The sequence below is a fragment of the Mizuhopecten yessoensis genome, unplaced genomic scaffold, assembly GCF_002113885.1.
Source record: "Mizuhopecten yessoensis strain PY_sf001 unplaced genomic scaffold, ASM211388v2 scaffold4301_1, whole genome shotgun sequence".
NCBI lineage: Eukaryota > Metazoa > Mollusca > Bivalvia > Pectinida > Pectinidae > Mizuhopecten > Mizuhopecten yessoensis.
The window spans coordinates 402,206-415,670 of NW_018405476.1; the positions used below are offsets into that span (position 1 = coordinate 402,206).

Below are 13,465 nucleotides of genomic sequence, written 5' to 3' on the forward strand. Positions count from 1 at the left end.
CCACCCCCCACCCTCCTCCCCTACCGGTGTTATAAGTCTTTTACTTCGAGTTTTGTCTATCTACAAGTGCGATTTAGTCGTAGATTTAAAAAAAAGAACCCTCGGGGACACAAGATTGTAAAATTGGTAATCTTTCAAAGCACTAGGATTATTTTGTTGGTGATCAGGTTTAACAAGCCGACAGGTTGTATTTCTATAAACGAGACCATGAGTCATCGCGTTATTACGTTCGAACAAAGACAACACATACAAACACCCTCTGTCATTATCTTATTTTGATTTTGTTTACGAGTCTTTGAATAGGAAGGAAGTAAAGAGTCCAACAAATAACCAAAGTATGCCTTCAGTTGAACTGTGAGCGTTGTATGATTGGTCTATTAGGATACACATTGGCTTGATGTAGACCAGTGCTTTGTTCTGCTCAAAGATTTGGCCTGGATAAAAAAAAAAATGTATCTGTGGTACAAATTGTTTTTATATACACAATGAAAGTAAAGAGTTTAACACAACAACAGAGTTATACTGTCAGGTGTACAGGGGGTGTGGTAGGACTGTCCTGAACACAATTATTTGTTGGTAATTATGCTTCATATTTTTTCTTTGTAGACCATTGCTTTGTTCTTTGGTAATACTTGTTTTGGTGTAGACATTAGCTTTATTCTGTGGTTGATATCGTGGCCAAGTCTGATAATTTATGGGGTTTTTTGTTCTTTGTAAACGCCAACGTCATACGAACAAGTAGTGACCAGACGATGAGGCCACACAAGGGCTACTGTAAAGAGGCCACACAAGGGCTACTGTAAAGAGTTATCTCAATGAAATGACATAACCTGGACACAGTAGCTTGACACTCAACTGTTCCGATTCTTAAAACTAATTTTCAGCTTGAAAAATATCTTATTAAACTGAAGTCGAAAGACAGACACATTATTCTAAAGTTTAGAACTTTAGAACCTAATGGAAGATGGATCGGCTTATCCCGAAACAATAGAAACTGGAAGATGGGTCGGCTTATCCCGAAACAATAGAAACTGGAAAATGGGTTGGCTTATCCCGAAACAATAGAAACTGGAAAATGGGTCGGCTTATCCCGAAACAATAGAAACTGGAAGATGGGTCGGCTTATCCTGAAAACCCCCAGAACTTGACTTGTAATCTTTGTTTTGTCGGTATTGGAGATGAGTTCCACTATTTGTATCAGTTGAACAAATTAGACAATTATAAATATCAAAATAGTAATATACTCTCCTAAGCCTTATGAAAATGTAAGTGTTTCTTTAAAATACTGGTAAGTTCCTAGAAAGACTAGAAAACTGCTGAATATATAGGTACATGATTGGTGATCTTTGAATGTTTTGTTGTCCGCCATATACAATGAATGATATACAAACATGACCTGTTATAACATACTTTGTATGTCTTGAAAATCCGTTTTGACGTGTGCCCAGGGAACACACCGCCTAAAAGACAGGTATTGTCCTGTATTGTATGTGCCGGTGACAATTTTTGTCTTGCTTTAAATCTTACTTTCACCAACAAAAGTAACATTGACTATCGAATACGTATGAATGTTTCAGTTAAACATTGTTTTGGGTTGTTTAAAGTTGTTCACACGGAATGTGTTCTAAACACACATTAATGTACGCCATTGTTTAATTTTGGACACACGCTAAAGTGTTACCTGCATATTTAAAATCCTACTTATATTTCATACATGTATAAAATGTCTTTGTCCCCTAAAACTTCAGATGTTCCCATGCTGGCAATAATAGAACTAGCTCATAGTCACGGAACATAACACCTTTGTATGCCATAATCACACAATCTACCAAGCTTTAGAAACAACCTGCCGAAGGCATGTGGACCAAACGACCTTTGTATTTAGTCCATATCTATTTACAAAAATATATAAACGATCGATTGCGATGTTCCACTGATAAACCTTTTTCTATCTGTTATCTTGTCAAGTGATGGAGTGGGAATGTTACGTAGTCATTGACTAGTTTTGCCTGTCGTAAATCACTCTCGGAGGAACTACCGCAATAGTATCAAGATATCTAACAATGGTAGATAGGACTGTTGATAGAAAAATTCAGACTGACCAAGTTCCAGCAGTTGGGACTCGTCCTTGTCCGCCGATCTGGGGTCAATACCCGATTTAAACAAAGTTTCCGAAACTTTCATAATTTGTTATAAGACCATTTTCTCTCGTGCTTTTTATGTTATTCAACAAGTATCAAGATGGTTTCGGTAAGCTGACGACAAAGGTTGTGGCATACATAAATGTATTTCAAAATGTACATTTTCCAATTTTTCTATGGCAATCTTACATAAAGGTAATGGTACAAATGATGTCAATTGTCCATAGTGTCAAATCAGCTTCACCCATGTATAGCTGGAGTGAGATTGCTGACACGATCCCCAGCGTGGGAAAGTATTCTGTTCACTTCTAACTTTCTATTACAAATTAGTTGCCGTTGACCCTCCCCGCTCGCGGTAGTGGAGAACTCTTATCGGGAAATGAATGAACCTGTTTGTACCTTCGAGGCCAAAGACATGGAAATGGGTAATAGTGGTAAGGAAGTGCATTGCAGTGTATTAAATGTCAAAATCGCCTTACTAGCATAGGATAGAGGATGAAGCAGTAGTGTTTCTATGGAGTGTCGGGGTCAGTCGTTCGAACCCCAGCGAGGACACAGTTTCTCTTCACTGATTCCTTCCTACAAATATTAGTAAAAAAAGTGTTCTTTTTTTCTACAGTTATGAAATCCGAATAGTGTGACCTGCCACACATTTTTCTTATGACGACACATAAGATTTTCATTTGCATAAAATTAAGTTTCAAATCCCTTTGGTTGAACAGTAGCTTATTTGATGGTCACATGTACACAACCGCTTTGGAGATTGAGGCATTGCATTATCACATTTTAGATCTTCGATGTTCACCCACATCTATAATAGGTATAATAGAGTACACATTTATCATACATATATGTTTTATGAGACATACATCAATAAGTTATGCATCAATACATTTCTATTTTATGGTTTTATCCGCGTCAATGCACCTCAATAGGTAAATAGCGAACCGGCTTTCCATTGACTTCCCGTTTGATATGGAGGGATGGGATCTTGACTTCCCAGTGTGACCCCCCACCCCCGTGATGGGGGGATCTGTTGTTCGTCTCCGCGCTTTATTGTCCTTTTTCATATCAGCTATAAATGCTCATACGCTAGCTCATCTCGACCAAGTGGGCCTTCCTTTCATCCTCACGAACACACCACATACGTATAGAACTATATAGGCACTGGGTGTGTAAGGTTTAGGAGCATCAGAGCGAAGCCATATAGAAATTGGGCTAATCCATCATACAACTTTTTTCAGATTATTTTTCACATGTATTACATGCATATTTACCTGTAAAAGACGTATCATGTATACCTGAGTCCACATACTCGGGCTTAGAATTGTCGTCATCTGATACAGCGCAGGACTGAGACACAATTCAACAAATAAAAAATAAAAAAGTCGAACCGAATTTCCTATCTCCTAAATCTTTTGTTATCATACAAGCCGGTTTATAATAAACTAAAATATTGTGTACCGTAGACAGATAAGTGTTTGGATGTACGAAGTCGGCATCAACTTTCAGTACGCCAAACAGAATCCTGCAGGCATTCCGCATGATTAGATTTGTGTAATCTTACAATTGAATGTCTCCTTCGTGTAATCAAACAAATATGAGACGATTGAGCAGGGCCTTTTGTTAGTTACATACGCCTAGAATGACTCCATCTCACGTTGTTTCCATATTCTGACACAAATGAAAGATGCAATTGCACAGGAGGTTTTATTGCTGCATTTGTCGACGGCCCAACTGACAATTCCAAATATACACTGTAAGGTCGTACAACGCGGATAGTTTACAAATTTGAACATGTTAAAGTTTAAACAGTAAATCTGGAATCAAAAGCTTCATAAAAAGTCAATCTACTAGCAAACTATTCCCAGTCACTATTAGTATTGATACCATAAAATAAATCACTAGAACCGATAGCAAACACTCAAACCCTTTCAGATACACTAACCGGTAACAAATACATCAACCCTATCAGATACCTCGACCGGTAACAAAATACTACAACCATTTCAGATACCCGGACTGGAAACAAATACTAATATCAACTCAGATACAATAAATGTACATGGACCGGTAAAAAATACCTCCACCATTTCAATGATGTCTGGACCAGCAACCAATACTTCAGCCAGACAGGTGACAAATTTAATTAATATTCCAACAATTTCAGGCACCTGGACAAATAACAAATACGTCAACTATTTCGGATACCTCCACAGATAACAAATACGTCAACTATTTCGGAAAGGTAAAGTTGGACAGTTATTTGTTATTTAAAATCACAGAAAAATGCTGTGAAACAGATGCCGGTGCACGGGTTTTGAAAGGTTGCAAGTACAGGGGTCTAACAACTTTCAAAATGGACATCTGTTGGTGGTGATTTAACACGGTGTAAATTATTGCTGTGATACCACCTGTATACACTTTCTACGTAAAGTTAGCGAATAACGAATAACGAATAACTGTAAAGTAAGCGGATAACGAATAACGAATAACTGTCCAACTTTACTTCCGCCCCCCCCCCCCCCNTACATACTTCAACCTGCAAAGATATCTGAACAGGTTAGTAATAAATACTTCAACCCTTTCGGATACCCGGACAGGTAACAAATGAAATAACTATCTCAGTATTAAATAAGACAAGGAAAACTTAACATCAATAGACTGCTTAACCGCCGAAAAAGAATATAAATACAATATTTGTTATGTTTTATGTGAATTAAACAATCATTGAGGCTACATGTGTTGATCCTTTGATTCGATGAAGACTGTATTGAAAGCACAGTCAATATTTGATCATGGTGTATTTGTATTTCTCTGTACCTCCTATACCTAACAGTCTAAGCCTAAGGGGACAGAGAGTGTGTTCAGACATAAACACAACGATATAACCAAATTTCTTTCCGATCTTAATCTGATGTTTTTAGACGAAATATCTCTTCGTGAACAAAACCAGTAGTGGATGTGACGTGAAATAAACAAGATTCCACCTACAAATGTACCTGACATGTTTACATCTTACCTGTATTAAAAACCTGTATAACAAGTTTTGTAATATACACATACAGTACAGGTATATATATAAACATGCCTGGCATGTTATATAAGTTTCTCTCTCATTGTTTTATATATACTGTATATGTTCTCAACTATCCAGTACAATAGAAGCCGAGTCGTCCGACACTTGTACCGCTACATGTTGTCACCAAGTGTATTGTGTTGTGCCCCATTGTTTTCTTAACACTTCGTCAAAGACGACCAGTAAATTAGTATAATTTATATATACCTGTGTGTTCAATACACATGTAGTGCTTACCTTCCTTCGCTGGACCTTTTGGCAGACGATATGGACACGTGGTCCGCATCGTCCGGTTTACTATCTGAACTAGAAGTGTCATCGGTTAATCCTTCGATGTTGATGGTACCATTCTGAACAAGTGTCCCATTTCCGTTATAGTTTACATATCCATTTGTCACAGTTTTCTCCGTATCCGCCATGTTTGACAGTTTGAACACGTTGAATATATTTTTTCTTTATATCGGCGTTTATGTTTCTGTTCGTTTTCCCATTTACCTGAGTGCGTCTGCATACGTATACACAGGCCTAGGTATACTGAGTCAAAGTGTACATGTGTGTGCTCGGAGTGTCTACCTGTTCGCCAAGGTTGGTCATGCGTGACCAACTAAAAATTGTATGAAATCATCGGTCGTACTAAAAGCACAACACGCTAATGGATAACAACTTGGGCTCGGGGCAAAGATGATTACTGTTGAAAAAAAAAATCTGTATTATCAGTTCATTATATATCATGATTTACCCTCGCCCTACACAAACTCTGACCAATCATATACACAAGAGAATGTTTGAGAGTTCAAGGGAGTATTATCGAACTGACAATTACACCAGGTCGATCGAGCGACCAAGAATATCTTCTCCACATTTGTGCTTTTTGTCTATTTGGATAATTTAACATTCACGACAATGGATCAAGATAACTGTATTTGGGATGTTTTAGTTAATATATTTTTTTTTTTTATTACTACTGTATTTATATGTTGTATCGTCATTAAAATACAAACCTTTTCTAAATTTTATACATAATTTTTCTAAAGATAAATTTAGAAAAATGATGACACACAGCAGGTATTTGCGGTGAATGTGCGAACATCTCTGAAACACCCACAGCATATACGTAGTCAGAGTGAATCATTCCCACACACGTACACGTATCTGTCTATGTTATCTATATTCATGTGTTATGCGTCGATAAATATATGTTTATGAATGTCTGTTTGAAAACTATTTAAGCCCTCGCAATGAAGTGGAGCATTGAGAATTTGACTTTTACTGTTGATCGTTCGTTCGTTCGTCCGTTCGTCCGTCCGTCCGTCCGTCCGTCCCGTACGATATTTTAGTTAGACTTTGGATAAGCTCGATCATTATAATCCAATATTAATCAAACTTCCTTCATTGAATAACACCTTGAGGAGAACCAGGTTACCAAGTTTAGGTAACTGTAACCAATATTTTCGCTTCACTGACTTTGGTTCGACTTTGCGATTTGCTCAATATCCGTGAGTAGACACACATAATGATTAACAAATAGTTTGTCATTCTTCGCCTAATTACAATGTATGTTGACAGAGACGTTTTACTCCCCTGATTACTGACAAGGCACATACAACGTGCATGTACATGTATGAACACTTTTCATGTACTGTTAATGTCACAACTTTGATACGTGTATGAATTACGTACGGTTTATATCACAAACTTGACATGTGAATGTATTTAGTACAGTTTATTTCACAACGCTGATACGTGTCTGTATTATAAACGGTTAATTTCACCACTTTTATACTTTAATGTATCATGTACGCTTAATGTCACAACCGTGATACGTTTGTGTTTTATGTACGTTTTATATCACAACCGTGATACGTGTATGTATTATGTACGGTTAATATCACAATCTCGATTCGTGTGTGTATTATGTACTGTTAATATCATAACCTTGATACGTGTGTGTATTATGTACAGTAAATATCATAACCTTGATACGTGTGTATTATGTACGGTATATATCACAACATTTATACGTGTGTGTATTATGTACGGTTAATATCACAATCTCGATACGTATGTGTATTATGTAATGTTTAAAGCATAACATTGATACGTGTGTGTATTATGTACGGTATATATCACAACCTTGATACGTGTGTGTATTATGTATGGTTAATATCACAACCTTGATACGTGTATGTTTTATGTAAAGTTTAAAGCATAACATTGATACGTGTGTGTATTATGTACGGTATATATCACAACCTTGATACGTGTGTGTATTATGTATGGTTAATATCACAACCTTGATACGTGTATGTTTTATGTACGGTTTAAAGCATTACTTTGGTGCGTGTGTGTTTTATGTACGGTCTATGTCACTACCTTGATACGTGTGTGTATTATGTGCGGTTTATATCATAACCTTGATAGGTGTATGTAATTTTATAGGTTAATATCACAACCTTGATACGTGTGTGTATTATGTACGGTTTATATCATAACCTTGATACGTGTAAATGTTATGTGCGGTTTATATCATACCTTGATACGTCTATATGTTATGTACGGTTTATATCATAACCTTGATACGTGTATGTATTTTGTACGGGTATATCATACCTTAATACGTGTGTGTAATAAATACGGTTTAAATCATGACCTCGATAAGTGTAAATTGTGATCGGTTTATATCACACCTATAATTTCAATACATTCATGTATATTTATGGTTTACGGTTTATATCACAGCATTGATACGTGTATGCATTATGTAATGTACGGGTTCCTGTCACCATCACAATTTCCTATATCAATGACGAGGAAAATTGTAGACTTCCTCAGACGTTTGAAAACAAAACCAACGTCGTTAACGGTATTGGTTTTATTCGAAATATGGTTATGCATGAATTTAAACTGATCAACAGTGTGAACCTTTCCCTTTACAATAGCGATAAAGTGTTCGTGCGTGGTGGGACAACACAAATATATCTGTAGTAGGAAAGCAAGGTCACCTTCAGCAAATGTCAGATGCACAATGTAATTGTTGGTGTCATCTTAAGGAAAAATCATAAATTTCTAATTCTTAAACCACGCGTAGACAAACAAATACATTTATCTTCATGACATGAATTCAGAGCATGTTTACAGCAGACTATGATATTTTTACACAGACCATCATACATAGTCTGTTGCAGTCAGTAACTCAATTGTTGTCCAGGCAAACACGAGAGGCTCCAACTTATCACCCAATAACACGTGGACAGCGGATGGGGGTAATCCATGGCTTGTCAATACCGATTGGGTATTTTAAAGCAAACTCAAATCGAATCATCTAGAAATTTCGGTAGATCATAAAATTTTTGTCAATGTCAACGGATATTAATAATATCAGAGACGTATAATGTATTATACGTCTCTGATAATATGGCATATTCAGTTATGAGACTTGATTTGGTATCAAACAAAAACACAATCGGAGGATTTTTAAGCATGAAGCACACACAAATCCAGAAGCTTCAACGTTGTACAAGTTTTTGCTAAATGTAATATAAAATAAATTTGACGAATGATTCAATTTAAATAACACCTGTTGTCAGAACCCCTATCCACGCCTACTCGTTGCTCGTGTGATCTTTGACTCTCCGTTATTGTGTTCCTTGTAGTAATGCCGGAATCGTTGAGGTTGTGGTGTCACTGCTCTGGTAGGGCGGCCAGACTACATGTATGTACGGGTATAATGACCTTGGGATATATATGAGTGTGGGATAAGTGTCAGAGGTCAATGTCTCTCTTTGACCAATATACCTTTGGAGTCGAGTGACACGACGCGGAACGCCGCCAACTTCTAGTGTTAGAACGTGAAAAGTCAAAATATCGATTTCTAAACGTTACTTGATACGGCTATTAGATTATGTATGACCGAATCTCAAGTAAGATTTAGTACAATAGCGTTTCACTATCACGAAAAGTGAACATTTCAAAGGACCATCGGTACTTTCAAAACAATACATTGTCACCGCTAGTGAGAAATATACCCTTCACTGAACCTTCAAAGATGTTACCATCACCCCTACCAGACAGCTGTAACACCACACAATCCATACCAACTCTAGACAGTTTAGACAAGCCGAGCCTATGACGGTTCTAGACAATGTAGACAAGTCAAGCCTACAACGGTACTAGACAATGTAGACAAGTCGAGCCTACAACGGTACTAGACAATGTAGACAAGTCAAGCCAACGACGGTTCTAGACAATGTAGACAAGTCAAGTCTACAACGGTACTAGACAATGTAGACAAGCCAAGCCTACGACGGTACTAGACAATGTAGACAAGTCAAGCCCACGACGGTAATAGACAATGAAGACAAGTCAAGCCTACAACGGTACTAGACAATGTAGACAAGTCAAGCCTACGACGGTTCTAGACATTGTAGACAAGTCAAGCCTACGACGGCACTAGACAATGTAGACAAGTCAAGCCTACAATGGTACTAGACATTGTAGACAAGTCAAGCCTACGACGGTACTAGACAATGTAGACAACTCAAGCCCACGACGGTACTAGACAATGTAGACAAGTCAAGCCCACGACGGTACTAGACATTGTAGACAAGTCAAGCCTACGACGGTAATAGACAATGTAGACAAGTCAAGTCTACAACGGTACTAGACAATGTAGACAAGTCAAGCCCACGACGGTAATAGACAATGTAGACAAGTCAAGCCTACAACGGTACTAGACATTGTAGACTAGTCAAGCCTACGACGGTACTAAACAATGTAGACAAGTCAAGCCCACGACGGTACTAGACAATGTAGACAGGTCAAGCCCACGACGGTAATAGACAATGTAGACAAGTCAAGCCCACGACGGTAATAGACAATAGACAAGTCAAGCCTCCAACAGTACAAGACAATGTAGACAAGTCAAGCCTACAACGGTTCTAGACAATGTAGACAAGTCAAGCCTACAACGGTACTAGACAGTGTAGACAAGTCAAGCCTACGACGGTACTAGACAATGTAGACAGGTCAAGCCCACGACGGTAATAGACAATGTAGACAAGTCAAGCCTACAACGGTAGTAGACAATGTAGAAAAGTTAAGTCTACGACGGTACTAGACAGTGTAGACAAGTAAAGTCTACGACGGTACTAGACAGTGTAGACAAGTAAAGTCTACGACGGTACTAGACAGTGTAGACAAGTCAAGCCTACGACGGTAATAGACAATGTAGACAAGTCAAGCCCACGACGGTAATAGACAATAGACAAGTCAAGCCTCCAACAGTACAAGACAATGTAGACAAGTCAAGCCTACAACGGTTCTAGACAATGTAGACAAGTCAAGCCTACAACGGTACTAGACAGTGTAGACAAGTCAAGCCTACGACGGTACTAGACAATGTAGACAGGTCAAGCCCACGACGGTAATAGACAATGTAGACAAGTCAAGCCTACGACGGTACTAGACAGTGTAGACAAGTCAAGCCTACGACGGTACTAGACAATGTAGAAAAGTAAAGTCTACGACGTTACTAGACAATGTAGACAAGTCAAGCCCACGACGGTACTAGACAATGTAGACAAGTCAAGTCTACAACGGTACTAGACAATGAAGACAAGCCAAGCCCACGACGGTACTAGACAATGTAGAAAAGTAAAGTCTACGACGGTACTAGACAATGTATACTAGGCAAGTGTACATCAGTACTAGAAGATGTAAACAAAGCAATGCAGATAACAAAAGTATACAACGATTGTAGACCGTGCAAAAAAGGCAAGTCTTCAGTAATACGAGACAATGCAGACAGGACATCTTTCTCTTTAAATATAATATTTACGATACTTCTTGTAACGATACATACAATCCGAACAGTTCAATCGGGACGAGCTGCTGCTGCGGCAATGACGAGAAGGACTAAGTCCTGTCACACTGTGCTATTCGTCTGGCCTCGTTCTTGATCCTCTACACTCAGTGGACGGAATAAATGGCAGGAATAGGGGACTGTGTTACATATCTGTTTTAATCTAAGTCTACACTTTACAGATTTAAACGCTAATCCTCTAAAAATAATTCTTAATTAACGGGTTTACCCACCTGTCCCTCTTTATCAACAGTAATTTAGACTATTTGAATTTCCAACTTTTTGGCCCCTAGCATTACCAATGAGTCCTAGATAGAACAAACAGCTGTATGATACAATGCAATTCATTTTTGGCATACTGTACCTATTACCTTACTGTACATATTACCTTACTGTACCTATTACCTTACTGTACCTATTACCATACTGCACCTATTACCTTACTGTACCTATTACCATACTGTACCTATTACCATATTGTACCTATTACCTTACTGTGCCTATTACCATTCTGTACCTATTACCTTACTTTACCTATTACCTTACTGTACCTATTACCATACTGTACCTATTACCTTACTGTACCTATTACCATACTGTATTACCTTACTGTACCTATAACCTTACTGTACCTATTACCTTAGTGTACCTATTACCTTACTGTACCTATTACCATACTGTACCTATTACCCTACTGTACCTATTACCTTACTGTATTACCTTACTGTACCTATTACCTTACTGTACCTATTACCATACTGTATTACCATTCTGTACCTATTACCTTACTTTACCTATTACCTTACTGTACCTATTACCATACTGTACCTATTACCTTACTGTACCTATTACCTTACTGTACCTATTACCATACTGTACCTATTACCATACTGTACCTATTACCTTACTGTACCTATTACCTTACTGTACCTATTACCATACTGTACCTATTACCATACTGTACCTATTACCTTACTGTACCTATTACCTTACTGTACCTATTACCATACTGTACCTATTACCATACTGTACCTATTACCTTACTGTACCTATTACCTTACTGTACCTATTACCATACTGTACCTATTACCATACTGTACCTATTACCTTACTGTACCTATTACCTTACTGTACCTATTACCATACTGTACCTATTACCATACTGTACCTATTACCTTACTGTACCTATTACCATACTGTACCTATTACCATACTGTACCTATTACCTTACTGTACCTATTACCTTACTGTACCTATTACCATACTGTACCTATTACCTTACTGTACCTATTACCTTACTGTACCTATTACCATACTGTACCTATTACCTTACTGTACCTATTACCTTACTGTACCTATTACCATACTGTACCTATTACCATAATGTACCTATTACCATACTGTACCTATTACCTTACTGTATTACCATACTGTACCTATTACCATACTGTACCTATTACCATACTGTACCTATTACCTTACTGTATTACTTTACTGTACCTATTACCATACTGTACCTATTACCATACTGTACCTATTACACAATTCTAATGGTGCAATTGTGTATGAGTGTTATGCTCATCTTCCCTTAGAGATGAGTGGACTTTTACATACATGTACAAGTGGTAAAGTTTATTTCCGTTTGATTTTTTAACAAACTAATTTTTGTCTTCATTTTCTAATGCTGCTAGCGCTGGGGACTGCCTTTCTTGGCTGAATTGTCTAGAAGTTGTTTAGAATCAATGCAGACTTGACATCCTTGTAGCACAAGGCGATGATTTGTTTCTATTTGTTACTTATGAGTGAGACATAGGAGATGTTGATGTGATAAAACACGCAGAGGAAACCGGACAATGAGAAAAACAGATACCCGCTGATTAGGGGATGTTTCTTTATAGGTTAAACATTCTAGGTTAAAGCGCGGAATTAAATCTGTTTATGTACTTGGTTAAAGTGTCCTTGATCATGAGATGACATTATATGTATTGGACTAGGTTGTCCTACCCAGTGTTGGGGCGTACAGGTATCAACAGGTGTTCTCTCTGTACGGTCTGTTTACCTGACAATGACATGTCCATTTCCAGTGGAAAGCCGTATCGGTAGCCGGTGGATCCCGGACATCTGTCAAATCTTTAACTGTTTGCGACAGTGTCGCTTCCCTGCACCGCCGAAGGGGAGCGTATATTGCCTTTATTGGTGTTAATTTATATTTAAGTACAGTAATAACTGACCACTCGACCGCTCGTGCTAAAGGTAACAGTATTGATGGCCGTCCTAATTGTTTTTATACAGATCTAGTTTTATGATGCTATAAAACTAGATGGAACTGTGTGATTTTAATAGTCTGCTCTCGCATGCAGTGATAAGGCTTTCTGAATAGTTAAG

The 13,465-nt window shown here is 37.8% G+C and overlaps 1 protein-coding gene across 1 annotated transcript in view; it reads right to left on the minus strand.

Moving 5' to 3' along the window:
• LOC110448785 overlaps positions 1–5,798 on the minus strand; it is a 22,454-nt gene extending 16,656 nt beyond the window's left edge. The window contains exon 1 of the mRNA XM_021495218.1: positions 5,458–5,798. Within this exon, the coding sequence (XP_021350893.1) occupies positions 5,458–5,639 (182 nt within the window). The 5' untranslated portion in view covers positions 5,640–5,798. The remainder of the gene's footprint in view (positions 1–5,457) is intronic.
• Positions 5,799–13,465: the final 7,667 nt, after the last annotated feature.